Genomic DNA, 27457 nt, shown 5'->3' on the forward strand with positions numbered 1-27457 from the left:
CTTGTTTAACCTGAACACTACCCCAGTCCTTGTCATGACTGCATCCATAGCATAGATCTGAACAATGAACGTTACCCATACACAGCCATCAACTAGACGGTGATCAAACCATAATACAATCACCTAAAACCCTTAACACTGACCATCGTTCTTGCTGTAATTTCATATGCTCAGTCTAATCATAGTCCCCATCTTCCCCGACTTACAACCCTACCAATATCCCTTCGTCGAGCCCTATCCTTTGACAATACCACTAACCCCAGTCCTGGCCCGTGGCCCGAGCCCCAACTCTACCACATGAAAGTCCTGGGAGGGTTGTGAACAGTGCAGTTAAGGAGGGATCGAGTGAATTCTGAGTGGATAATAAATCAATAATGTGAGTTTCTGCTCGAGGCTGCTCGCTGAGCCCCTGGCGAGCAGCAGCTCGCACGGGGCCCCGTGTCGCACGAATCCCACATCAGACGAGGCTGGAGAAGCCTCGGGGACAGCTGCTCGTGATTTAAACTCGCACGTTTGCTGCCAATGCGGAGGCCATCAGGTTAGCGGCAGCACTGTCCACCGCTGAGAGATGGCCGTGGGCGATGATGGATTGATGCTGGTTGGTCGTGGTTTTGGTGGATGTATGTAATGGTTGATGGCCACAGAAGCTGCTTGATTCTGATTGATAGTGGGTGTTGTCTGGTGACTGTGGTTGCTGGTTGATGGTGGTTGTGCATGTTGTGGATACTGGCTGTGGATGGTGGTTGGGGCCGAACCGCGCGTGTGCAGTGGGGAAGTAATATCCCGCAAGCGGGTGAGAGTAACTCTGCCGTCCATCCCGGGGAGACCGGTGGAACCCGGGGGGGAGGGGGGGGTCTCTCCGGCAGCCCCCGGGCCCATTACGACGTGACTGGAGGGTCCAGCCCCTTGATGGTCAGACTGGTCTCGGTGAGAAAGGAGAGCCCTGGGGAGGCCCCCACCTCGGGCTCCGCTTCCCAAGCCCAGCTCTGCTGCTCCCCCGATCCAAATGCCACGTAGAAGAGCGCTCCGAACAAGCTGATTGCGGCCGAGAGGTAGAACACCACCTGCCACTCCATCAGCGTGTTCTGCACACCACGAGCACGCGACGTTACCGTGTGTCCGTAACGGAAGAACGTTACCGTGACGGGGCTGTGCTGGTCTGTGGTTCCTACGTGTTCGGTCAGGTAGCCGGTGGCCACGGGCGCCAGGAAGCCCGGGAGGTTGCTGATGGTGTTGGAGATTCCCAGCAGCACCGCGGCGGACCTGCGATGGCATCCGACATATATCTCTTGGCGATTCATCACAAAGATCCCCCGTGTAGCCTGCGCAGACTTTTGAGGCAAGTCCTCTTAGCGAGCACCTATGAAGGGCGGAGCTACACTCGTTGGCCAGCACCACACCCAAGCCGGCTGTGGTGGTGGACGTGGTATCTATCGGTAGTTGTGGTCCGATGAGGATAGATAAACTTGCCAAGGTGGAGGAAGCAATCCCAAAATGTAGAGGCTTTTGAACAGGGCCCTACTTTAATAATAATGCAAGCTTTCAATGCATTTCCTCTGGTAATATTAATAAGATAAACACATTCTAGGTACCAATGTGGGGGGCAATTTATCACCACGTTCCCCCCTCCAGATCAGCCACAGTTGTGGCTGTGTGGTTGGGATTGTCGTGGTAGCTTTAATTGAAGTGTTGGCTTGGTTGTGGTGCAGGCCTGCAGCCAGCCACTGTGGAGGCGAGGGTCGGTGGATCGCGTCAATGTCGCCACACTCCCTTCCCGTGCGTGTTGAGGAGCCGTTCGCTGGTTCGCCAAGAAACGGCAGTACAGCAAATGTGGACTCCACCTCTCCCGTCTGCACGGGATGCAGTGTTTCCCTCTCGCACACGTGGGTTTTTTCTAGATTCTCCGTTTTCTTCCGATAAATAAACGTTAATTAATTGACCGAAACCCCCTTAATACCGCACTGTATATGGAGGGCAAATTGCTGGCGCCGGCTCACTGCGTGGCTGCCTTCCCGCTCGCCTGTGGTTCCTCCTCGCGCCTCTGAGTCGCCGCTCTTTCATCCCACACTGTGTGTTGACAATGCTGCTGTTGGAGGTCGTGGCTGTGTCTCACTGGGGCGCGATGTCCAGCTGGTTGACCCAGCAGCCAGCCGTGGCGAAGGAGCTGGTGCCCACGGCGAACGTGAGGAAGCACACAGCGAGGACGTGGTCACAGCCCACGAACGCGGCGCCCACCAGGAAGGCGCCGGGGGCTGCGAGACCTGGACGCAAACGTCACCGCGACATGCAACGCCACGTCGCGACGCAGCATGTCGATGGTTTCATGTGGCCAATGAAGAGCAGCGAGTTTGGTGGACGAATGGATGAAGGAGCGAATTGAGTGAACGTGGGTCGCACCTAGGAAAGTCAGGGACTTTCGAGTGGCCGTGGTGGAGAGCAGCTTCCGCCGCAGGATGGCGTCCGCGGCCCACCCGCCGAGCAGCGTGCACAGCCAGCCCGCGAGGTAGGGCAGCGCGCTCAGCTGGCCGTTCTGCGGCCACGCGCACCACACACTCCAGGGTCAGCAGGACATATTTCTGAGTCGACCTGGGTCTAGTACAACCGAGCAGTTTACCGCAATAAAGTTCACCGCAAGACCAGTGTCAAATCTCTGTCTACATCGATTCCTGCCACGAGAACACGGATGGTGACTTTCGGACAAGTGGCAAGGACACGCAGGCGACACGCACACCGCGGCAGTCTGCCGGGTGGTCCCCTAACCCAGCCACCCTAGCCGTGCCCCCGGGGGGGCCTGTCCACGCCTTCCGACCCTGCCGCCTCACCTCCTGGAGATCGAAGTGCAGCACGGTGCTCATGAAGGTGGGCATGGAGGTAAAGATGGTGTAGAAGGCCCAGCTGCTGCAGAACATGGCCACGCTGAGCGCCCACACGGGGGCACTCAGAGCGATGCGCAGCCAGGGCACGGACGAAAAGCTCTTCTCAACCTGAGCCCCGCGGACACGGAGGGCGAAATATCGGTAGTGACGGGGTAGGCGAGGAAGGGGATGTGGTTTTAGAGAAGCAGATCGTAGGCAGAGCAGACTTAAAGGGACGAAAGTCCAGGGGACTGAAAGATCGTCATCGTACTGATTTTGGTATTTTCTTAATGTGCGCACAGGTTCACTCGCACTGCAGAACTTACGCTGATCCAGCCCTCATTTCTAGTCACTCCATTACCCACTCAACAACTTACCCACCCGTTCACTCCCTGACCCACTCAACGACTCACCCACCCGTTCACTGCCTCACCCACTCAACGACTCACCCACCTGTTCACTCCCTTACCCACTCAACGACTCACCCACCCGTTCACTACCTCACCCACTCAACGACTCACCCACCCGTTCACTCCCTTACCCACTCAACGACTCACCCACCCGTTCACTACCTCACCCACTCAACGACTCACCCACCCGTTCACTCCCTTACCCACTCAACGACTCACCCACCCGTTCACTACCTCACCCACTCAACGACTCACCCACCCGTTCACTACCTCACCCACTCAACGACTCACCCACCCGTTCACTACCTCACCCACTCAACGACTCACTCGAGCCACCCGCTCACCGGCGATCAGTCGCCTTATCGTCACTCTTCTATCGCTACGTCCATGATCGTTGTTGCCGTGAACTTCGCTCGTTGATTCCTCCACCAGTGTTGAGGACTCGGTCTATCAGACACTTTCGTTTCCTCCACACTGTTCAACCGCCACATCTCGGGTCACAACACCCCCACCCCCCCACCCACCCACTGGCGTCACAACACCCCCACCCACCCACCCACTGGCGTCACAACACCCCCACCCACCCACTCGGTCACACCACCACCCACCCACTCGGTCACACCACCCCCCCACCCACTCGGTCACACCACCCCCACCCCCCCACCCACTCGGTCACACCACCCCACCCCCCACCCACTCGGTCACACAACATCTCTCTCTGCTGTTTCCCTCGCACTTGTCCACCTTGGAATTCCCTCCCATCATCTCCTTCCCCGAGTTCTTGCAAAAATAACCTCGCCCACTTCAAGACTCGTGTTAACGCATCGCAATCTTAACGTTGCTGTTGGTTGTTGTTTGCACGGCATTTTGGAGCCTTGAGCAGCCTGTGCTCGGCAACCATTTACAACCGAAGGTGCTCGACTCACAGTGAGGAGGTGCGAATACAGGAGTCAGAATGGGAGTCGGGCAAAGGTTGAAATCCAGCCCCGTTGAGACCGAGCCGCGTCCTCCATCACTCACGGCCTGGCGCTCCGCCCGCAGCGTGGTCTGGATGTACTCTCGCTCGGCCAGGGAGATTCGCGGGTGGCTGTCCGGGGAGCTGAAGGCGAAGTAGTACCAAAAGAAGGACCACAGCAGGCCCATGCCCCCTGCCGCCACGAGAAGGATCGCGTTAGGCCCACGCCGAGACACGGGCCGGGTCCCCGCGCTCGTGTCTCCCCCCGTGCCTCCCCCCGGGCCTCCGTCTCCCACGTGGGGTCATGTTTATCAAGTCGCCGTTCGTTCATGAACTTTTGAGAAGTCCGCTCCTCTGAGGCTGACGTGGCCGGTGAATTTCCTGGGGAGTTCCCACTTGTGAGTCAACACCCCTCTGCTGGCTGTACTGCCGTCTCGACCTGGGGGGGCCGTGACGCGTCCCAGGGGCCCCGCGAGCCCCGCGGCGCGTATCGAGCGTGGCCGCGCTCCGCGCCCGTCGGCTTCACGGGGGCAGTCAAGGACACTGTGACGTCACTGGCAAGAGTTGGCCGTTGTGTGCTGGCGTCAGGGTCCACATTTGCCAAATGACACCGCAAATTACTGAACTGAGATCACAGCACCAATCATCGCCCCCCTACAGGCAGACGACTACCCCAGGTCACTTGCTGTGCTCGTGACGAACTGAGCACGTGCTGTTTACGTGACAACCCTGACGAGTTGGCTGTGTCGGGTGGTGGCGGGTTTTGACGACACATTTATATATTTACGCGATCTAACCCAAAACACCTCTTATGGATGATATTGGTCGCGAAAGCATACGTGTTAAAATGTTTTATCCTCTTTAAAACTTCCCATCTGCTGTCAGTGTGGTGATGTTTGTACTTTTTAGAATGCAAAGTACCACGGGATGGATTTTTGTAAAAGGGGCCACATCGGTTTGGCCGGTGTGAGTCCCCTGTGTCTGTGTGCCCCCCTCTGCCCTGTGCCCCCTCTGCCCTGTGCCCCCCTCTGCCCTGTGTCCCATTGCACCCCTCACCGCTCTCTCAACACCGGAGATCGCGCTGCAAACCATTGCGAGCGTCGGTGCTTCAACGGAAGCGCAGCAGCCGCTCATTCAGCCTCGGCTGAAGTCATTGGCCGGCTATCACACCTGAACGGAGATATTTGAGTGGCTCTTCCTGCAGCCGCACTTTGAGTGCCACTGCCTCCCCACCGAACAACCGCGATGTTTCCCCCCGTGCCCCCCGTGCCCCCCGTGCCCCGCGTGCCCCCCGTGCCCCGCGTGCCCCCCGTGCCCCCCGTGCCCCGCGTGCCCCGCGTGCCCCCCGTGCCCCCCGTGCCCCCCGTGCCCCCCGTGCCCCCCGTGCCCCCCGTGCCCCGCGTGCCCCGCGACTCCTCGTACAGAAGATGTAGAAGATTGCAGGCCACCCGAGCGTCTCAGCGATCATCCCCGACAGCGGCATGGTCACCACGGTGCCGAAGTGTCCACCTGGACGCGGCACACGGGGGAAGGGGGGGGGGGTGGAGTGGTGGTAGTGGTGCTAATGGTGGTGGTGGTGGTGGTGGCTGTGTGTTCTTACCGGAGTAACAGATGCTGATGAGGGTGCTTCTCTCATACGGAGGCGCCCAGAGCGCCCACATGGCGTGCATGGTGGGGTAGGTGACGCCCTGCGGACCACACGAGTGCTCACCACCACCACCATTACCAGCTCAACCACGTCAGACCCCCACCGTGACAACAACACCCCAACACCCCACCACCTTCACCACCAAAACAGGACACCAGACCCTACCGATGGTACAAGTGCCTGAACCACACCCACACTTTGCCCTTACCACGCACTCATCCGCAGCAGAATGTCACGACCACGTTAACCACGACTCCCAAGTCACTACGAGAACCACCTCAACCACGAAAGTGAACCACCAGTCCCTGCCAGCATGCACCACCAGCATGCACCACCAGCATGCACCACCTCAACCACCAGCATGCACCACTAGTCCCCACCAGCATGCACCACCAGTCACCACCAGCATGCACCACCTCAACCATCAGCATGCACCACCTCAACCACCAGCATGCACCACCTCAACCACCAGCATGCACCACCTCAACCACCAGCATGCACCACCAGTCACCACCAGCATGCACCACCTCAACCACCAGCATGCACCACCAGTCACCACCAGCATGCACCACCTCAACCACCAGCATGCACCACCTCAACCACCAGCATGCACCACCTCAACCACCAACATGCATCACCTCAACCACCAGCATGCACCACCAGTCACCACCAGCATGCACCACCTCAACCACCAGCATGCACCACCTCAACCACCAGCATGCACCACCAGTCACCACCAGCATGCACCACCTCAACCACCAGCATGCACCACCTCAACCACCAGCATGCACCACCTCAACCACCAGCATGCACCACCAGTCACCACCAGCATGCACCACCTCAACCACCAGCATGCACCACCTCAACCACCAGCATGCACCACCAGTCACCACCAGCATGCACCACCTCAACCACCAGCATGCACCACCAGTCACCACCAACATGCACCACCTCAACCACCAGCATGCACCACCTCAACCACCAGCATGCACCACCTCAACCACCAGCATGCACCACCTCAACCACCAGCATGCACCACCAGTCACCACCAGCATGCACCACCAGTCACCACCAGCATGCACCACCAGTCACCACCAGCATGCACCCGTCACGCTCCACCACTGACGCCGGAGTCGCCGTCTCTGGGGAGGCACGGACGGGTGGCCCCCCCACGCGGCTCCAGGCCGGACCCCGTCGCTCCCTGGCGGTCGTCGGGACGAGGTGGGGGGACCCCCCTGGCTGAGCTGCTGCAGCCTCAACGCGGAGCAGCGCCCCGGGGACTCGAGAGGGGCGGCGTGGGTCGCGCGCCTCCACTGACACCGCGCACCACGGAGTGGATCAATGGCAGCTCAGACCCCATGGATGACAAGTTGACTATTTGGCCGCTATTTCAAACGATCATTCCCTGGAGCGACTCGTTGTTCCACACGAGGGGGCGTCGATAGGCGAGTACAAGTTAATGAATGAGGGGCGTTTGGTGGTGCAGGGCCGACCCTGGCAGGCCCCGAGCGCCCCGTGTGTGGCACGCGTGATGGACGAGCGTAGAGCGAGAAGACGCCGCACGGAGCGTTGCCGGCGAGACGGCTGCGCTATCATCGCCATGACTGCGCCTCTTTGCCCAGGAAGGCGACGCTTTTTTTATATGTTGCGTCATCGCTGCCGATGAAACTCGGATCCGTCATCATGAGCCGGGGAGTGGAGACGTCCAGATTATCGGCATGGAGGGTGCAACGACAGTCGTCTGCACTGGCCAGAGTGGTGAAGTATGGTCAAGTCACTTTGGTGACCTTCATCCAGAAGTGGATTGCCAAAGGGACGCGCTGCTGCTGCTGCTACAGAAAGTGCGGCCTGGATACGAGAGGATGTGGCTCGAAGTTCTCGCTAGAGGTCTCGCTAGGGGGTCTCGCTAGGGGGTCTGGCTAGGGGGTCTCGCTAGGGGGTCTCGCTAGGGGGTCTGGCTATAGAGTGGAGTCTGGTGAGGGTGATCGACCCCCCCCCCCCCCGGGGAGCTGGTGGACCGCCTGGAGCCGTGTGGGAGCGCACCTCTCCGATGCCCTCCAGCACGCGCACGACGATGATCCAGGGCACCCCGAGGTCGGCGGCCAGCGGCGTGAGCAGCGTGAGCAGCGTGGTGACCATCACGCCCACCCCGAACAGCAGCTTGCCTCCGTACCTGGCAGCCAGGTAACCCCCGGGCACCTGTGGGGAGGTGTGCGGAGGCGGGGGGGGGGGAGATTTTTGGAGGCCCAACCCCCTTCTGGGATCCTGAGATGGGGTGGAGCGGCGAGGTGGAGTGGGGCGGGGGGTGGGGGAACAGATGGAGCGGGTGGAGCGGGTGGAGCGAGCGGAGCGCACCTGGGTGATGATGTAGCCGTAGAAGAAGGAGCTGAGGATCCACCCCTGGATTTTCGAATCCCAGTTGTAAACGGCGACCTGAGGGGGGCGGGGCGGGGTATGTGGTGGGGTCATGGGTCAAGGTCATCACATCCCGACTTGCAACTTTCTCCTTTAGAGTCTCCACACATCCCTCACCTCAACATTCAACGTCTACCAACATGCCGCTGACTCCTCACTCACCCCGTCAATCACTCCACTGGCTCCCAATCCCATCTGGAATTGTTTTTTACTGTTGTATCGCACTCAGTGTCTCCAAGACTCTCCATTGAATCGCCTCTGTGTACCTCTCCCCTCTCAGCTCACTCTCCACTTCAGCAAACAGTCGACCTCCGTTCGGTCATTGGTCGGTCATTTTGCTCTGCCGCCCTCACACTGTGGAACACCCTTCCACCCGTGCCAGGTTCAATACCTTTGGGGTTCCCCGCTGATCTAAGACATCCTTATCTCTGTAAAGGAAGTATGCCCGCCGTGTTTGTGTAGCATCTTGAGATAGCCACATTTGACTGGCGCTGTGAGGCTGTGCTGCTCTTCGTGAGACGCGGTCGGGCTCAGGGTTGGGCTCAGTGATGGGTGAGAGGAAGGGTCAGGGTCTGACTCCTGGTTGGGGCTCCTGGTCGGGCTCAGGGTGAGGCTCGTGGTAGTGGCGCTGAGTGCGCGTGTCCGTGACGCACAGAGGGCAGCTGTGCGGGGCGGCTGCCGTTGCTGGGCACGGGCAGCGGGCAGTAGGCGCTGCTGTTGCTGTCCCGGTGCGCAGCCCCGGTGCTGTTCACCATGGCCACCATGGCCACGCTGAGGTTCACGCGCAGCGCGTACACCAGCGCCAGCCCCACGAAGCCCAGCGCGGCGAGCACGTGACGAGACCGGCAGCTGCACCTGCGGCCTGGGGCCAGGAACACGCGCATAGCACCCATCCAGTACTCACTACTCACTCACCACTCACTCACCACTCACTCACCACTCAGCTCACCGCTCACTCACCACTCACCGCTCACTCACCACTCAGCATTCACTCACCACTCACTCACCACTCACTCACCACTCACCGCTCACTCACCACTCACCGCTCACTCACCACTCAGCACACCACTCACTCACCACTCACCCACCACTCACCCACCACTCACCTGCACTCATCGCACTCTCGGCACTTTCTCCTCTCACGCAGCAGCAACCCGACTCGGCCGACAGCAGCACGCGTAGCCCCCCCCCCCTCACACACAACCCCCCCCTCACCCCCCCCTCACACACCCCCCCCAACTCACACGTAACCCCACCCTCCTCACACACAGTTACCCCCCCCTCACACTCCCCCCCCTCACACGTACCCCCCCCCCTCACACACAACCCCCCCCCTCACGTAACCCTCCCCCCCCTCACGTAACCCCCCTCACACACAACCCCCCCTCACACACAACCCCCCCTCACCCCCCCCCCCCTCACGCGTAGCCCCCCCCCCTCACACACAACCCCCCCCTCACCCCCCCCTCACACACCCCCCCCAACTCACACGTAACCCCACCCTCCTCACACACAGTTATCCCCCCCCTCACACTCCCCCCCCTCACACGTACCCCCCCCCTCACACACAACCCCCCCCCCCTCACGTAACCCTCCCCCCCCTCACGTAACCCCCCTCACACACAACCCCCCCTCACCCCCCCCCCTCACGCGTAGCCCCCCCCCCCCTCACACACAACCCCCCCCTCACCCCCCCCTCACACACCCCCCCCAACTCACACGTAACCCCACCCTCCTCACACACAGTTATCCCCCCCCTCACACTCCCCCCCTCACACGTACCCCCCCCTCACACACAACCCCCCCCCTCACGTAACCCTCCCCCCCTCACGTAACCCCCCTCACACAGTTACCCCCCCCCCCCCCCACACGCGCATATGCAGGCACGGGACGCATCAATGGATAACGAGAAGCTCATTCTCTTCTCATTCTCTTCTCATTCTCTTCTCATTCTCTACTCGTTCTCTTCTCATTCTCTTCTCATTCTCTTCTCATTCTCTTCTCATTCTCTTCTCGCGCGTGATGGCAACATGGATGTGTTGGTGAGCTCGATGCCGATGTCGGGATCTCTGCGTGTACGTATATCTCAGTGTCGATGGGTCGCTTTGCATCGCTCGGAGTTCGTCTCGCTGTGTCTCCGTGTCTCTGTGTCTCTGTCTCTCTGTGTCTCTCTCTCTGTGTCTGTGTCTCTGTGTCTCTGTGTCTCTGTGTCTGTGTGTCTCTGTGTCTCTGTCTCTGTGTCTCTGTGTCTCCGTTGTGGTCCATCGTTTGGGTTGCGTGGCCACAATCGCGCCGCTGTTACTGATCTTAAATGTTCCATTTATGAACGAGAAATGAGCGGCGTGCCCGCGGAGGAATGTCAAAGCCAGGAGGTGCGATGTTTGGGGGGTCTCGATTGCGGAGTTCGTTCTGGACGTGCACGTTGTTGCACTCTACTCGCCAGCGCGAGAATTCTTCCGGATCGGGGTGAGACTCGACGGCGACAGCGGCGCGATCCGAGAAGGGGATTCGGTGGCGAGGTGACATTGTTTAGGTCTGGGTCCATGGTGGGTAGGTGGTTGTCGTGGGTTCATGGTGGGTAGGTGGTTGTCGTGGGTTCATGGTGGGTAGGTGGTTGTCGTGGGTTCATGGTGGGTAGGTGGTTGTCGCTGGTTCATGGTGGGTAGGTGGTTGTCGTGGGTCCATGGTGGGTAGGTGGTTATCGTGGGTTCATGGTGGGTAGGTGGTTGTCGTGGGTTCATGGTGGGTAGGTGGTTGTCGTGGGTTCATGGTGGGTAGGTGGTTGTCGCTGGTTCATGGTGGGTAGGTGGTTGTCGTGGGTTCATGGTGGGTAGGTGGTTGTCGTGGGTCCATGGTGGGTAGGTGGTTGTCGTGGGTCCATGGTGGGTAGGTGGTTGTCGCTGGTTCATGGTGGGTAGGTGGTTGTCGTGGGTTCATGGTGGGTAGGTGGTTGTCGTGGGTTCATGGTGGGTAGGTGGTTGTCGTGGGTTCATGGTGGGTAGGTGGTTGTCGTGGGTCCATGGTGGGTAGGTGGTTGTCGTGGGTCCATGGTGGGTAGGTGGTTGTCGTGGGTCCATGGTGGGTAGGTGGTTGTCGCTGGTTCATGGTGGGTAGGTGGTTGTCGTGGGTTCATGGTGGGTAGGTGGTTGTCGTGGGTTCATGGTGGGTAGGTGGTTGTCGTGGGTTCATGGTGGGTAGGTGGTTGTCGTGGGTTCATGGTGGGTAGGTGGTTGTCGTGGGTCCATGGTGGGTAGGTGGTTGTCGCTGGTTCATGGTGGGTAGGTGGTTGTCGTGGGTTCATGGTGGGTAGGTGGTTGTCGTGGGTTCATGGTGGGTAGGTGGTTGTCGTGGGTTCATGGTGGGTAGGTGGTTGTCGTGGGTCCATGGTGGGTAGGTGGTTGTCGTGGGTTCATGGTGGGTAGGTGGTTGTCGCTGGTTCATGGTGGGTAGGTGGTTGTCGCTGGTTCATGGTGGGTAGGTGGTTGTCGTGGGTTCATGGTGGGTAGGTGGTTGTCGTGGGTGCATGGTGGGTAGGTGGTGGTCGCGGGTTCATGGTGGGTAGGTTTGTCGTGGCTTCATGGTGGGTAGGTGGTTGTCGTGGGTTCATGGTGGGTAGGTGGTTGTCGTGGGTGCATGGTGGGTAGGTGTTTGTCGTGGGTTGATGGTGGGTAGGTGGTTGTCGCTGGTTCATGGTGGGTAGGTGGTTGTCGTGGGTCCATGGTGGGTAGGTGGTTGTCGTGGATTCATGGTGGGTAGGTGGTTGTCGCTGGTTCATGGTGGGTAGGTGGTTGTCGTGGGTTCATGGTGGGTAGGTGGTTGTCGTGGGTTCATGGTGGGTAGGTGGTTGTCGTGGGTCCATGGTGGGTAGGTGGTTGTCGTGGGTTCATGGTGGGTAGGTGGTTGTCGTGGGTTCATGGTGGGTAGGTGGTTGTCGTGGGTTCATGGTGGGTAGGTGGTTGTCGTGGGTTCATGGTGGGTAGGTGGTTGTCGTGGGTTCATGGTGGGTAGGTGGTTGTCGTGGGTTCATGGTGGGTAGGTGGTTGTCGTGGGTCCATGGTGGGTAGGTGGTTGTCGTGGGTTCATGGTGGGTAGGTGGTTGTCGTGGGTTCATGGTGGGTAGGTGGTTGTCGTGGGTTCATGGTGGGTAGGTGGTTGTCGTGGGTTCATGGTGGGTAGGTGGTTGTCGTGGGTCCATGGTGGGTAGGTGGTTGTCGTGGTCCATGGTGGGTAGGTGGTTGTCGTGGGTTCATGGTGGGTAGGTGGTTGTCGTGGGTTCCATGGTGGGTAGGTGGTTGTCGTGGGTCCATGGTGGGTAGGTGGTTGTCGTGGGTCCATGGTGGGTAGGTGGTTGTCGTGGGTTCATGGTGGGTAGGTGGTTGTCGTGGGTTCATGGTGGGTAGGTGGTTGTCGTGGGTTCATGGTGGGTAGGTGGTTGTCGTGGGTTCCATGGTGGGTAGGTGGTTGTCGTGGGTCCATGGTGGGGTAGGTGGTTGTCGTGGGTCCATGGTGGGTAGGTGGTTGTCGTGGGTCCATGGTGGGTAGGTGGTTGTCGCTGGTCATGGTGGGTAGGTGGTTGTCGTGGGTTCATGGTGGGTAGGTGGTTGTCGTGGGTTCCATGGTGGGTAGGTGGTTGTCGTGGGTTCATGGTGGGTAGGTGGTTGTCGTGGGTTCATGGTGGGTAGGTGGTTGTCGTGGGTTCATGGTGGGTAGGTGGTTGTCGTGGGTTCATGGTGGGTAGGTGGTTGTCGTGGGTCCATGGTGGGTAGGTGGTTGTCGTGGGTCCATGGTGGGTAGGTGGTTGGCGTGGGTTCATGGTGGGTAGGTGGTTGTCGCTGGTTCATGGTGGGTAGTGGGTAGGTGGTTGTCGCTGGTTCATGGTGGGCAGGTGGTTGTCGTGGGTCCATGGTGGGTAGGTGGTTGTCGTGGGTCCATGGTGGGTAGGTGGTTGTCGTGGGCCCATGGTGGGTAGGTGGTTGTCGCTGGTTCATGGTGGGTAGGTGGTTGTCGTGGGCCCATGGTGGGTAGGTGGTTGTCGTGGGCAACCACCTAGCCACCATGAGCAGCAGCAGCAGCGCGTGTGCCTGGTTTGTGTTTACACGGTGGAGCCGAGTTGACGATGCTTTGCATAAACACGGCGAGCGCATTCCCACCATGATCGGTTGTGCAGTTGTAGTAGGGCGAGGATTTATTTCGTAAGGACGTACACACATCATCATCATCATCCACAGTCGCCCGCGACGTCACACACCACTCAATCAACTCACTCGCACTTAACCCAACAGAGAGGTGGGGTTCATCGAAGACCGCAGCGGCCGTGATGGGGAGGGGTTGAGGGTGAGCAGTTGACAGTCGGGGATCTGAACGACCCCCATTGTGCTCTGAACACCCAGCCCTGGACACTGCGTCCCAGGAAACCCAGGGGCCGAGAGCGGAACGGAGTAGCCGTAGGCCCGACCTGACCTCAATGCTTATTAAAACCCTCACTCGAATCTGGGCTCATAACTGGCCCTGACCGTCGTCATCGTCAATCCGGATGAAGGTCTCCTAAAGTCGTCACCATCATTCACGGTCTCGTAATGCAACGATCCACCCAGCACCTGCACCCGATCCGATCTCACCGTCCCATCCCCGCCACGGCGGACGCTCTCTCCTGTCGCTAAGCAGTGACTCTGCGCTCATCAGCCATCGCCGCTTGCTCGCGACCTGCCCCAGCCTTGACCTTCGACGTCACGCGGAGAGGCCGTGGCCTTGACTCGACCGATGAGGCCGCGCACAGCCAGTGATCGCACGGAGGAGGACGGGGATGGAGGGACAGGCGCTGAAGGGAGTGAATGAATCACCTGTGCAGGTGAGGCAGAAGCGATGACACGCCAATGGTTCTGTAACCCGCGCGCGCGGAGTCGTTCAGCGAGGCAGAGTTGGCGCGCACAGACCCCCCTCACAGGCGCACGATCCACTTCGTGCTTTATCCGCCGTGCCGGGTATTTATTTAGGAATGAGCCGACGAGGAGAGGCTCCGAGTGGGTGTATCTAGAACTACTCGTCATTGATGACATCTGCGGCGAGGAATCCAAATCGGGTTAACGGGTTCGTTAGCTCAGTGTGTTAACCAGTGCAACTCACCCACTCGCACACACCGCCCACACGACAGTGGCAAGACTATTGGTGTTCGCACGGTACTCTCACACACACAACATCAAGGATACCCCGAACGCAGGGGCAACTACTGTTTGCGAGATCTATTCAGGCTCGTATGGCCCACAAGGGGGTGGTGTTGTCAGTACCACGCCCGGCTGCCTGTCTCCCCGCTGTTGAAGCTTACAAACCACATCATGTATTTATTTAAGGATGAGTCAATTTAGGGGAGGCGCAGCACCGTTCACATATAACTCGCGACTGATGTTAGCCGTGACCGGGAATCAAACTCAGGGAGCCGGGTTCGAAGCACAGCGTGCCATCCAATGTGCCACCGCTTCTCCACTCACACAAACTTACTCGCACACTACAAAGACAAACACACTCATACATACACCCACTCATACATACACACACTCATATCCAAAGACCCATTCATATCCGCACGCAGCACACTTATCACATGACTATCGCAGCATAATTATCAGCAAAACAATTGCGCCACGATGATGGTCGAAATGATCGCGCATAGCCAGAGCTCACCCGCCCACTCGTGTCTCCACGAGAGCTCTTTCTCCACGTGCCATGTGCCCGCCAAGTCCTCTCGGTCCAACGTCCCCGCTCGCTCCGCACGCCTCGTCCCAGACATCGCGGCGTCCCCGTGTGCCGTGCGCGCGGCTCTGAGCGGCGTCACGCGGCGATCGCGGAGCTAGAGTCGCGCGGGGTTAAGGGGACTCGGGTTCCATGGAGGCGGGAGTGGCGCATTTATGCGCGAGATGTGAGGCCGTGACCCTGACCTTGACTCTGACCTTGATCCATCGCGCTGGCAAACCCACTGCCGGGCGCGGCTCGACTGCACACGTCTCACGGAGTGCGTGCCACGGTCAGGGTTCGAGGTAATGATTGTGGCTATTGATGTGAATGTTTGGTAGGGTTAGGGGTAAGGCTTTTGATCAGGATTATGGTTATGATAGAGGAATGTGACAGCGTGATAGATTAGACCCATTAGGGTTAGTATAGGTAGGGGAAGGGTCAGGCCGAAGGCGAGGGTCCAAATTTGAGTTAGAGACACATTTAGGTTTATTGAAGCAGACACCTGTCAGGGTGCCGTTCAATTGTCATGGCTATGCCTGGCAGGGCCGTGGTTCGAGGCGTGTCTGACATGGCGTGGGTCAGTATTGGGGGCTGTGTCCCGTAGGGTCGAGAGTTAGGACTAGTGTCAATCCCCGACCTCTACTTGAGCCGTGTCCAACGCTGCTCCGTCGCAGACCCGTCCGTCCCGTCGGCCTCTTCGACGGAGGAGACTTCCGGAGAGGCTCCCTCCTCGAGACCCCCTTCCCGAGCCCAGCTCTGCTGCTTCCCCGATCCAAACACCAGGTAGAAGAGAGCCCCGAACATGTTGATGCCAGCCGAGATGAAGAACACCATATGCCACTCCTTCAGCGTATCCTGCACGGGCATGCAAGCATGCGGGCACGTTAAGATGAGTAATGTTCTTGCTAGATCGAGAGGAATTTGGGTTTTACGCGCAAGAGAATGTTGCCCAAGTGGCGAGCGATGCCTCGAGCAAATTGCACGGCAGGAGACTTGAACCGGCTGCAGTAGCTGGAGTCGAGGAGGCAACTTAACGAGCCGCTGCACACAAAGGGAGCACGTGGGATTGGGACATTGAGCAGAAATAGAGACTCAAGGTGTGTTTTCACCGTCCTGCATCAGTTTACGAAAGCGGAATACTCGGTAAATCGTTTGGTCACATCTTTCTGTCTAGACACTTGTAGGGACTTGTCGAAGCCCGTGTGGCACCTGCGCCCTTTGAGGGATCTTCAGCGCTCCGCGCGGCGTTACCGTGGCGGCTCGGGTTGTGGTTCTCACGTGTTCGGTCAGGTAGCCGGTGAGCGTGGGCGCCAGGAAGCCCGGCAGGTTGTTGAAGGTGTTGGAGATGCCCAGCAGCACGCCGGCGTACCTGAGCAGGCACGCGCCACAATCGCCGCCAAGAGTGAGGACCAACGCCGCTAACGTCACAATTTGTTTCGTGGGTTAAGCCGACTTAGTGGCCGAATCCAACAATTAAAATGAGCCACGGTATTAAGTGTTACATTAGCTTCTTGTCTAATGTGTGTACCTGTGTGTGCTCTACAGGCGTTACATAATTCCGTCCGCTGAGTGATGTAATCTTGTGGCTTGTGTGTTATTGAGTTGCTAGCACATAATAACCGAGCCCGCGTGGTAAATCATTGATCAGAAGCCGGCCTTGGGGCTCAGCAGTAGAGCGAGCAGCTCGCTATCAGAATGTTGCGAGTTCGAATCCTGGTTGGGGTTTAACTCAGCCCATCATCCCTTCCTCTGGCGTAAATAAAATGTATGTAACTTTGTGGAGAAGTCAATAGCAGTGGTTGTCCTACGAGACTCACCCCCGCCATCGGAATGTCGAGTTTCCACCACTGGCTCAGGGATGTAAACGGGCGACGAGTGCCAACTCAATGTCAATGTGTGCAGGAGACCGCCCTGAACTCATGAGAGGCTGGCAAGGCCCAAAGCCCACCCCATGTGCGTGGTTCCATCTCGCGTCTCTGAGTCGTCCTCTCTCTGCGAGTCGCAAGTCCAAGTATACAAGTTGAACTTCTTTTGCACCGTACGCAGCCAACCGTGCGTGGTCACCACTCTGCATTTGACGTGGCTGCCGTTGAGGCCGTGGCGGTGGAGGCCGTGGCGGTGGAGGCTGTGGCTATATCTCACTGGGGCGCGATGTCCAGCTGGTTGATGCCACAGCCCGCTGTGGTGAAGGCCCCGAAGGCCACGGACAAGGTGAGGAAGGACACGGCGAGGAGGTGGTTGCAGCCCACAAAGCCCGATGCCACGAGGCACAGGGAGGGGACCGCGAGGCCTGGAGGAGTCCGTGACACAACAACAACACAACAACAACAACGCTCAACACAAAGGACATGACTCATTATTGCGACAGGAAACGACTTTACATAACGCCGCGAGGATGGCGATGATTGATGATCGTGATTGATTGATGACAACTGATTGATGATTTAATTGCTGACGCTGATGGTAATTGGTTCATGATGTTTTGATGGTAATTTGTGAATGATGATGACGATGATAATTGATGGATGATGATATAAATATGTTGCTGCTGCTGCTGATATTTGGTGGATGATGATGGCGATTGTAATTAATTGTAATGATGATTGGTGACTGGTGGATGCTGATGGTTCGTAGTGAAGGGAGGGAGGAGGCTGGCACCGAGCGTGGTCGCCACTTTGCGGATGGCGGTGATGGAGAGGAGGCCGCGGATGCGGAGCGCGTCGGCGGCGAATCCCCCGGCGACAGTGCAGAGCCAGCCCGCCAGGTAGGGCAGCGCCGACAGGAGGCCGTTCTGCCGGCGTCAGGCGCGCCACGCGGACACGCCGAGGGTTAGACACGCGGGGATTCGTACAACACACCCTGCTGCCACACACCATAGACAAGTATCGTCTTGACAGGCTGTTCGGGCGAGCGCTGTTAGCGAGCACCTAGCAAGTCCGGCACGGCACACGAGGGGGTGGGTGGCCAACACCACGCCCGGCCGCCTTTGTCTCCTCAGTGGTGATGTTTATACATCGCACCGGGTACTCATTTGAGGCTGACTCGACCTACACACCACACACTCGCACACAAAGATCCACCTCATAGCTTTATCAGACTGTTGCGACAAGTGCCGTTAGCCAGCACCGATGAAGGCCGGTACGGCACACGAGCGAGTGGGTGGCCAGCATCACGCCCGGCCTCCTTTGTCTCCCTCGTGGCGATATTTACACATCGCACCAGGTACTCATTTGAGGCTGAGTCGACCTAGGTGAGGTCCAGGAGCGGTCCAGGTAATTGCAACTGATGTTTGCCATGAACAGAAATGCATCTTGGATTGCCGGGTTCGTGGCGCAGTGCACCAACCGCGTGCCCCACGACCCTGCCCCGTGCCCCACGACCGTGCCCCACGACCCTGCCCTGTGCCCCACGCCCCACGACCCTGCCCCACGACCCTGCCCCGTGCCCCACGACCCTGCCCCGTGCCCCACGACCCTGCCCTGTGCCCCGTGCCCCACGACCCTGCCCCGTGCCCCACGACCCTGCAACACGACCCTGGCCTCACGTCACCTGTTGCATGTCATAGTGCAGCACGGTGCTCATGTAGGTGGGCAGCGAGGTGAGCAGCACGTAGAAGCCCCAGCCTCCGCAAAACATGGCCACGTTGATGGCCCAGAGAGGCATGCAGGTCCACACGTGGCGCCACGGTATGGACGCGCCGTGATTCGCCTGCCACGGGGGCCCGGGGGTCGGTGAGGGGGGAGAGGGGCAACGTTTACTCACTCACCCGGTGAGCGCGCACTCACCACCCACCACCGCCGTAATCCAGCTCTACGTGGAGACAACAGCGAGGGTCGATGGATCACACTCGGGAGTTGAGAAACCCCCTTCCTGTGGGCGTCGAGGACGTGGCGTACCTTGGCTCGCCAGGAGAATGCACTCTAGCAAAAAAGTTGACTCATATCATCCGACCTATCTCTGTGGGATAGAGTGTTGCTCCCTCGCATACGTGGGGTTGCGCCGGGTGCTCCGGTTTCATCCTACGTGTGTAAACGATCATTAAGTGGCGACAAACATCGTGATTCATGCGCTCCTCCGTGTTTGCCGATGTGCGATATAGTTGCATAAATGACGCTGCTTATAGACACACTCAATATTGGAATGAAAAAAAAATACAATAGCATTATTGCACACCTCCATCACCACCACGCGGGAGTGAGGAGCGTCGCTCAGGTGAGTAACAATCATCCTGGTGATGCGACCACGCCGATGGAAGCAGGGACGGAGGTTCGGGTGCAGCACGAGACGACGATGGTGATGGTGGCGATCATGATGATGGTCAAGTTAATGAAGATAGTGATGATGATTATGATGGTATTGATAAATATGTTGATTATCCTGATGATGATATGCGAGATGACGGCGGTGATGATTATGATGATGTTCATGCTGATGGTGAATAAAACTATTTATATGAGAATGAGGATAATTTGATTTTGTTATTGATGATGATGAATATTATGATAGTGATAAGCAAGATAATGTTGATGATGACGAAATCAATATCAATGATTATTATCTTGATAATGCTGGTTCTGCTGCTGCTACTGATGATGATAATGATGGCGATGGTGACGATGGCGATCATCACGACCTGCCGCTCCGCCTGCAGCGACTTGAGGATGAACTCCCGCTCGGCGGCAGAGATGCGCGGGTGCCTCTCCGGGGAATCGAACGCGAAGAGAAACCAGACGATGGACCACAGCAGCCCGGTACCTCCTGCAGGGCAGACGACACCAGCAGGGGCCGAGCCTCGGGCCACACTCCAGGCCAAACCTCACTCGAGATCAAACCTCGCTCCAGGTCAAACCTCACTCCAGGTCAAACCTCGCTCCAGGTCAAACCTCGCTCCAGGCCAAACCTTGCTCCAGGCGAAACCTCACTCGAGGCCAAACCTCGCTCCAGGTCAAACCTCACTCGAGGCGAAACCTCGCTCCAGGTCAACTTTCAGGTGCAACCCTGGTCAATCGACCGATGGAAGAGGGCCTCCCCATGCCATACGGCTCATGGTTGGTGTTGGCGCAGAGCATGGAAGTACGGTACAGTAAAACAATTGTTCTGCTCTCTGCTGTTCAGCATACTTCCCCGCAGTTTGTATTTAACAACGCCTGCCATGTGGGTTATTCGCCCATTCAAGTACGTTGCCAGGCTCAAGTCTGCTTAGCTTCTCAGATCGGATGAGATCGGTTGCGTTCTGGGTGAGGTTTGAACGTTAGAAAAGGGTCAAGTCTCACTTGAGCTCAAATCTAATCTCAGGTGAAATCTGTCCGTGGGAGGCACCACGATGCCAAGTGCCCCCGTGCCCCCGTGCCCTGCGACTCCTCGTACCGAAGATGTAGAAGATCCAAGGCCACCCGAGTTTGTCTGCGATGATCCCTGACAGCGGCATGGCCACCACGGTGCCGAAGTGTCCACCTGGACGTGGCACACGAGGGGAGTGGCGAGGAGCAGCTGTGAGGGTGGAGCGCGGTAGTGGTGGTGCTGATGGCGGTGGTGCTGGTGCTGATGGTGGTGGTGGCGGCGATGCAGATGGTGGTGGTGGAGGCGGCTGTGTGTTCTTACCGGAGTAACAGATGCTCATGAGGGTGCTCCTCTCATACGGAGGCGCCCAGAGCGCCCACATGGCGTGCATGGTGGGGTAGGTGACGCCCTGCGGACGACACGAGGTCCCCGCAGTTCTACCAACAACTCAATCCGATAGCTCAACTCTACATCTCAACCCCACAGTTCGACCCTACATCCATAATCATCTCAACCACCATCTCAGCCACCTCCATCTCAACTACCATTTCACCGACCACCACCGTCGCAAGAGTCCTCACTTCTCCAAGCCCTTCCAGGACGCGCACGACCAGGAGCCACGGGACCCCGAAGTGTGCGGCAATCGGCGTGAGCAGCGTAAGCACCGTGGTGCAGGTGACGCCGACCCCGAACAGCAGCTTGCCCCCGTACCTGCCTGCCAGGTAACCCCCAGGAACCTGTGGGGAGGAGTGGGAAGGGGCGAGCGGAGTTAAGTGGGGTGGAAAAGGCAAGGCCTTCGAAAGGTTATTGGAGGCCCGAATCAATATGCCAGATGATGCCCGCACAGTATGTTGAAGCACGCACCCGATTTGAGGCACGGGGCAAACATACAAAACAGACGCTGCTGGAGAGATGGGGTTTAGCGGTGAGGTGGAGTGCAGCGGTGAGGTGGGGTGGAGGTGGACCAAATGGAGCAGGTGGAGTGGCAGGAGCGAGCGGAGCGCACCTGGGTGATGATGTAGCCGTAGAAGAAGGAGCTGAGGATCCACCCCTGGATTCGCGAATCCCAGTTGTAAACGTTGACCTGGGCGGGGAAAGGGGGAGTCAGATGCAGGAATGGTTGGGCAGAGGTGAAGGTCAGAGATAATGTGGTGTATATGAGGTGTAGTCAAGCTCAGGGTGGGATGCGTAAAGTGAGGGTCGGGCTCAGGGTTAGGCTCGTGGCGCTGAGTGCAGTGCGCGTGTCTGTGACGCACAGAGGGCGGCTGTGCGGGGCGGCTGCCGTTGCTGGGCACGGGCAGTGGGCAGTAGGCGCTGTTGTTGTCCCGGTGCGCAGCCCCGGTGCTGTTCACCATGGCCACCATGGCCACGCTGAGGTTCACGCGCAGCGCGTACACCAGGGCCAGCCCCACGAAGCCCAGCGCGGCGAGCACGTGACGAGACCGGCAGCTGAACCTGCGGCCTGGGGCCAGGAACACGCGCATAGCACGCATCCAACCCATAGCACCCCGCATCCTACACATAGCACCCCGCACCCAGCACTCACCACTCACTCAGCATTCACCTTGGACTCGTCACACCCATCGCACTCTCGCCACACACCCAGCACTCTACAACTCATCCCGCACCCGGCAACCAGTCCGCAGTTGTCGCCCACAGACAGTCCGCATTCAGCAGCAGACAGCGCTATGCAGTGTGCACTCGTGCGGCGTCCGGAGCGACCACGTGTGTCTCGAGCCCGCGCGGACACAGTGGACGTGTTCATCCGAGAGAGAGGGGGGAGGGAGGCGGCCGAGAGGGACGTCTTGAGACTGGACTTGAACAGGGCCAGGGACGTCTTGGGGGGGAGTTCCAAAGTCAGGGGGAAGCAGAGGAGAATCACCGATCTTCCACCCAGCACTCGCCGCTCACCCAGCACTCACCGCTCACCCAGCACTCACCACTGCACACGCAGCTCACACACTGAGCACACACACTGAGCACACACACGCAGCGCACACACGCAGCGCACACACGGAGTGTCCTGGCGGGGGATTGCCTGGCACGACGGGTTTTCACCCGAAGGGTCCCTAGGAGGAGAGTCCCCCGCGATTTCCCGGTGCCAGGAGACTGGCCGATCCTCGCAGGACAGGTCACACTGCGGTGCCACTGAGTTGGATTAAAGTTGTCTGGGTGCAAAAAGGTTCACTGGGCCAGCCGCAATGAGTCATTCACGACATCGGGAGGGGCTGAGGGTGGAATGTTAGGCATGAAGAGCAGACCCTGAGGTTAGAATGAGTGAGCACGGGGGAGCAATGGGGACGCGGAGCAGCAGTACTCCGCGTGGCACGAGGTCCAAGTGCGCGATACTGAGAGGCAGGCGCACAATTGGTCGCGCGGCACGACGTCACCCCGGGCCTTTTGAGTTAGGGGAGTAAAAAGTGGAGTCCGGGACCATTCAGGTCTCTTGTCTTCAACCTCTTGGCCGCCAAGACCGACTCCCCGCCGTCTTGCCTTCTCGAGCCGCTCGCAGCATCCGTGTGATGCCAGCGAGTGCTGCTACGATGGAGTGATAGATAAAGTTTTCTCTCGTTCTCCTCCCTCCGAATCTCACAGCGGTCGTGCGACGCCGTGAGTCCAGCTGCGAGGTACGTGAAAGAGCGTCTGAGTATCGGGGGATTTGGGGAACAGTAGGCGAGGCTCTTCTCGCCAAATATTCCCTCCGGGCAGTGCGTGCGGGATTTGCACCACGAATAAAAGTTGGCACAGGGCATCGGTGTGGTGTTAGCACAGAACATCGGTGTGGTGTCTGTGAGTCCTGTGCGGAGCAGCTGCGTGGGGGAATGCGCGGCGAGGGTGAACGCGGGGCCGCAGCGTGCGCGCTTTCAGAGACGATCGCCCGCAGGTGCGAGCGCCTTCGTACCCCCCCCCCCCCCAGGTTAGCTGTGGTGTGCGCGGGTGAGTGGTTTAACTCCGTGTGGCGCGGGGGGCCCGATCACTCGGTCGGTGGGGGCCCGACGGCGGGACCTGACCGACGAGGTGGAGGAGGGAGCGGAACGGGTGGACGTCGCGCCCGACCTGCCTCGCGAGGGCGGTGGGGTGGACGTCGACCCCCACAAAAGCAACATCGCCATGACGTGGATCAGACGTGGATCAGACACGGATCAAAGCATGCACACGAAGAATGCAAAGCTGCGTGGAGGAGCGCAAAGCAGCGTGGGGAAGTCCACGCTTGGAATGACACCGAGTCAGTCGGGAGGAGGAGGCACCCGCGGGACAGGATTTCGAGGGAGGCTGCAGCGAGGAGACCTCAAAGCGCAGACACCAAAGTGACGACCACGAGCTGCGCGTGCCCGTCTACAAGTGTCCACAACAACTGGCACTGCCGCATCTGGCCGGTACGTGGCGGTACAGTACCAGGCTCCACCGATCCCAGTTGTCAGCAGTTGCGGTTGGCAACGCGCGATCAACTCACCGCACCAGGGCAACATCGGGGTGACGCCTCCCACAGTTTTACGGCGTCCAACCATCGACTCACCTTCCCACTAACTCACCCACTCAACATAATCACTCACTCACTCAATAAATCACGCATCCACCCACCTAACCACTCGTATACGCACCCACCAATCCACTCACTCAATAACTCACCCACCCACCAACCCACTCACTCACCCACTCTATAACTCACTCATCTACCCACCCATTCACCCAGTCACTCACCCACCCACTCACTCACCCACCCAATCACTCACCCACTCACTCACCCACCCACTCACTCATCCACCCAATCACTCACCCACTCACTCACCCACCCAATCACTCACTCACCCACTCACTCACCCAATCACTCACCCACTCACTCACCCACCCAATCACTCACCCACTCACTCATCCACCCAATCACTCATCCACTCACTCACCCACTCACCCACCCAATCACCCACCCACTCACCCACTCACTCACTCACCTACCCACTCACTCACCCACCCACCCACTCACTCACCCACTAAATCATCAACCCACTCGCACACTTCTCGGGCGTCTGACCCATCCATTTAGGTGGAACACGCAGCCGCCCACTGTCCGAGATGTCACTGTCATACAGTTTTGCAGGAGACAAGACGGAAACGATCTATAAAGTTTAAAAGGCATGACCACAGCTATAAACCCCCCATATAATTGGTATTGCCCAAACATCCAATGCAAGACCTTCCTGAAACATACCCTTTGGGCTCATTGTAGCTTTCCTGGGTAAATAAGTAGCTTTTTTTATTATAATGATGCAATTATCAAATGTACATGATTATTATCATCAACATTAGCAACATCATACCCTCACCCTTGAGACTCAAAAACTCCCCCACGCTCATCGCGGAGCGGGTATCTTGACATCGCATCGCGGTGGCAAACAGCGGAAACCCCGTCACGAGTCTCCGTGTCTCAGTTCGTGTTCCGCGGTTTCACTTCTCATTTCCGCGGCGAACTCGCTGCTCCATCACCGCAGCTCCACCAAGACCCCACGCTGTGATGCTCAAACCCCCTGGCTCGAAGAGACGCAGGGGAGAGACGCAGGGGTCACGGGGAACTCGGCGTCAGCGAGCGGGTGCCTGAAGGCGCCGATGCTGCTGGTGCCGAGTCCCGTGGGAGATCACGGGTTCCGTGAGAGACCAGGGGTCCCGTGGGAGATCACGCGCTTCGGGGTGGCGCTCGAGTCCGCGACCGTAAACTGCGATTACGAGGCCGTAAACACAGCGAGAAGAGCCGCGCTCAGCGATCGCCACAGCCTCTCACGGGACGCTGTCAACACACTGACCCTCCGCGCCCCCTCCCTCTACTGTCCAAGTCTGCGCTCTCGCTTTGCTTCCCTCTCTCCTCTATCACTCACAGTCCAAACCTCTCTTTCCCTACCACATCCCCCCTCTGCAATTCTGCCCCCTCGTCCCCCCCTTTCCTAGAACGTCCTCTCGCCAAACTCTCGCCAAACTCTCCCCCTGCTGATGTGCGCGCCGTCTCCCACAGACGTCGTGCGGTGAGGGGGGGGGCAGCACGAGCAGCCGTGCCCCCAGCCCTGGAGCTGCCCCCAGCCCTGCAAATAGAAATAATCCTGCCCCGGTGGATGACAAGGACAGAGGTCAAACAGGGGATGACTGAGATGATGATGATTGGATCATGATGACGATCGGATGATAGCAATGATAATTGGATGATGAAGCGAATGAGTGACGCGACGGGGATGACCTCACCGTTTGTTATGGGCTCAATGACCGGAATATCATCTCGGCACCCAGAGTCTCCCGGGTCCTCCTCGTCTCCCGACTCCTCCCGGCCCCCCGTCTCCGTCGCTCGCTCCCCGCGCCTCCTCCCGGACATCGCGCGGCGTCTCCTCGTGCGCCGCTCGCGACTCTGAGCGACGACTGCGGCGAGCGGCACCGTGACCCTTCCTCCCCGGCCCCCGCCTGACCTCCCCCCGCCCCCGCATCCCTCCAGGTGGTCACGCCCGGGCTTGAACTCGACTGCATTCACCTGTAGCCGACTGCGCTGGTGCCTCTCTCACCTACAGTGAGCACCTGTGATTAGCACGGTTGGCTGCGCTCGGTGCGAAACAAGTCCAACGCACGTATCGACATCCAGGTCCACTGGACACGCCACTCACGTGCACCTGCCCGCACTCGGCTGCCGTACATTTTCAAATCTAGAATTAATGCCGCACATGTATTCACCGCTGCTCAATCAGTCGGATGACGTTTGGGGCGGTGCCGCAGTTTGATCAGAAGTGAAGACTCTCACGGACCCCTACCGCCGCTGGGTGTGCAAGATGATGTGTTGGGGAAGTGTGGATGGTCATTATGATAATGATAATAATACATCAGCCAAGGGACTGTTTCGCCACCAACAGATACAATGATTATCTATCCTCAGTTGGCTGAGCCCAGGCCACCGTGGGTTTTAATGTGGGAGAGACGTGGTAAACCCACACGCGCTCTGTCCGCACAGCGGGTTGTGTTGTGAGCGGGCGGATTGAGTATTTTCTGTTCTTGCGCATGGCAGTACATGATGCTCGGGAGGCAAATGCCAATGTCGAGGTGAGCTCGCAACGAGAGGGTTGAGCAGAGAGAGTTCGTGTGGTCTTCCGGTGATGAAATTTGGCAAAATTGCCAACATGAGCGACGCGGCGTGGCCAGGCGTTCATCCAGCAGTGGATTGGCCGTCGCCGTGGCGTTCCAGCTTCCTCGCCCTTCTGCAACATCGCTCGAGTCGACATCATCCGTGACTTGGGGCCGTCGCCTGCGAGCGGGACTCTCTTCACGACAGCGGCCCGAGTCCACGAGAGGGCAGCCCCGGCTCACTCCGCTCGCGCTGTCCGAAACCATACAGCACGCGACGTTTCGGGCAATGGCCCATCTTCATCGCACATAAGACCCTGGGAGACCCTGAGATTCACATAAGACCCATAGACGAGACGTAGCATCGCACCCATAGCCACACGTTTCAGTTTCATTTGGAGAATTCACCCAGGGAGGGCTTCTCACGCTAAAGCTTCCGTGACTGCAGGAATTCACATTCTCGGGTCTTTCGGTGAAGTGACGTAGATAGGTTCGAAGAAAAATGACAAAAAACGACTAAAAACCACGTTGTTATTTTTGTTGTTATCTTTGAACCTATCTCCGTGACTTTACCGAAAGACCCGAGAATCCGCGTATCGCGCTCGCAATGCCCACGGGAGGCCACAGTGCTAGTGCTGCCGCTAGGCGGCGATGCAGCAGCAGCTGCTGTAGCTGCTACTGTAGTAGCTGCTGCTGTAGCTGCTGCTGCAGCTGCTACTGTAGTAGCTGCTGCAGTAGCTGCTGCTGCAGCTGCTACTGTAGTAGCTGCTGCAGTAGCTGCTACTGTAGTAGCTGCTGCTGTAGCTGCTGCTGCAGCTGCTACTGTAGTAGCTGCTGCAGTAGCTGCTACTGTAGTAGCTGCTGCTGTAGCTGCTGCTGTAGCTGCTACTGTAGTAGCTGCTGTAGCTGCTACTGTAGCAGCTGCTGCTGTAGCTGCTGCTGCAGCTGCTACTGCAGCAGCTGCTGCTGCTACTGTAGTAGCTGCTGCTGTAGCTGCTGTTGTAGCTGCTGCTGCCGCTAGGCGGCGATGTTGCTACATTCTCAACACACGGGGGGGGGGGGGGGGGGGTGATGCTTG

General features: G+C 58.5%; 2 protein-coding genes across 3 annotated transcripts; both read right to left on the bottom strand.

The window, feature by feature from the left end:
• Window positions 1-163: 163 nt before the first annotated feature.
• LOC133349106 (sialin-like) lies at window positions 164-15081 on the bottom strand. Of its 2 annotated transcripts, none has more exons than XM_061562290.1 (12): window positions 14962-15081; window positions 8937-9145; window positions 8224-8301; window positions 7912-8067; window positions 5821-5908; window positions 5643-5729; window positions 4286-4413; window positions 2823-2984; window positions 2398-2530; window positions 2114-2261; window positions 1173-1263; window positions 164-1085 (listed from the first exon to the last, which is right to left on the bottom strand). In XM_061562290.1, the coding sequence occupies exons 1-12, from the start codon at window positions 15065-15067 to the stop codon at window positions 879-881; spliced, it is 1593 nt and encodes a 530-aa protein (XP_061418274.1). In that variant the 5' UTR covers window positions 15068-15081; the 3' UTR covers window positions 164-878. The 2 variants fall into 2 exon arrangements, 1 of the variants encoding a protein (XP_061418274.1); XR_009755889.1 differs by having other exon boundaries at window positions 1041-1085; window positions 1998-2261.
• LOC133349105 (sialin-like) lies at window positions 13457-25682 on the bottom strand. Its single transcript, XM_061562288.1, has 12 exons — window positions 25519-25682; window positions 21549-21754; window positions 21299-21376; window positions 20874-21029; window positions 20614-20701; window positions 20380-20466; window positions 19646-19770; window positions 18562-18720; window positions 17671-17803; window positions 17155-17302; window positions 16291-16381; window positions 13457-15867 (listed from the first exon to the last, which is right to left on the bottom strand). The coding sequence occupies exons 1-12, from the start codon at window positions 25643-25645 to the stop codon at window positions 15652-15654; spliced, it is 1614 nt and encodes a 537-aa protein (XP_061418272.1). The 5' UTR covers window positions 25646-25682; the 3' UTR covers window positions 13457-15651.
• Window positions 25683-27457: the final 1775 nt, after the last annotated feature.

Source organism: Lethenteron reissneri, chromosome 29 (genome assembly GCF_015708825.2).
Source record: "Lethenteron reissneri isolate LAM-NWPU_2019-01 chromosome 29, ASM1570882v1, whole genome shotgun sequence".
NCBI lineage: Eukaryota > Metazoa > Chordata > Hyperoartia > Petromyzontiformes > Petromyzontidae > Lethenteron > Lethenteron reissneri.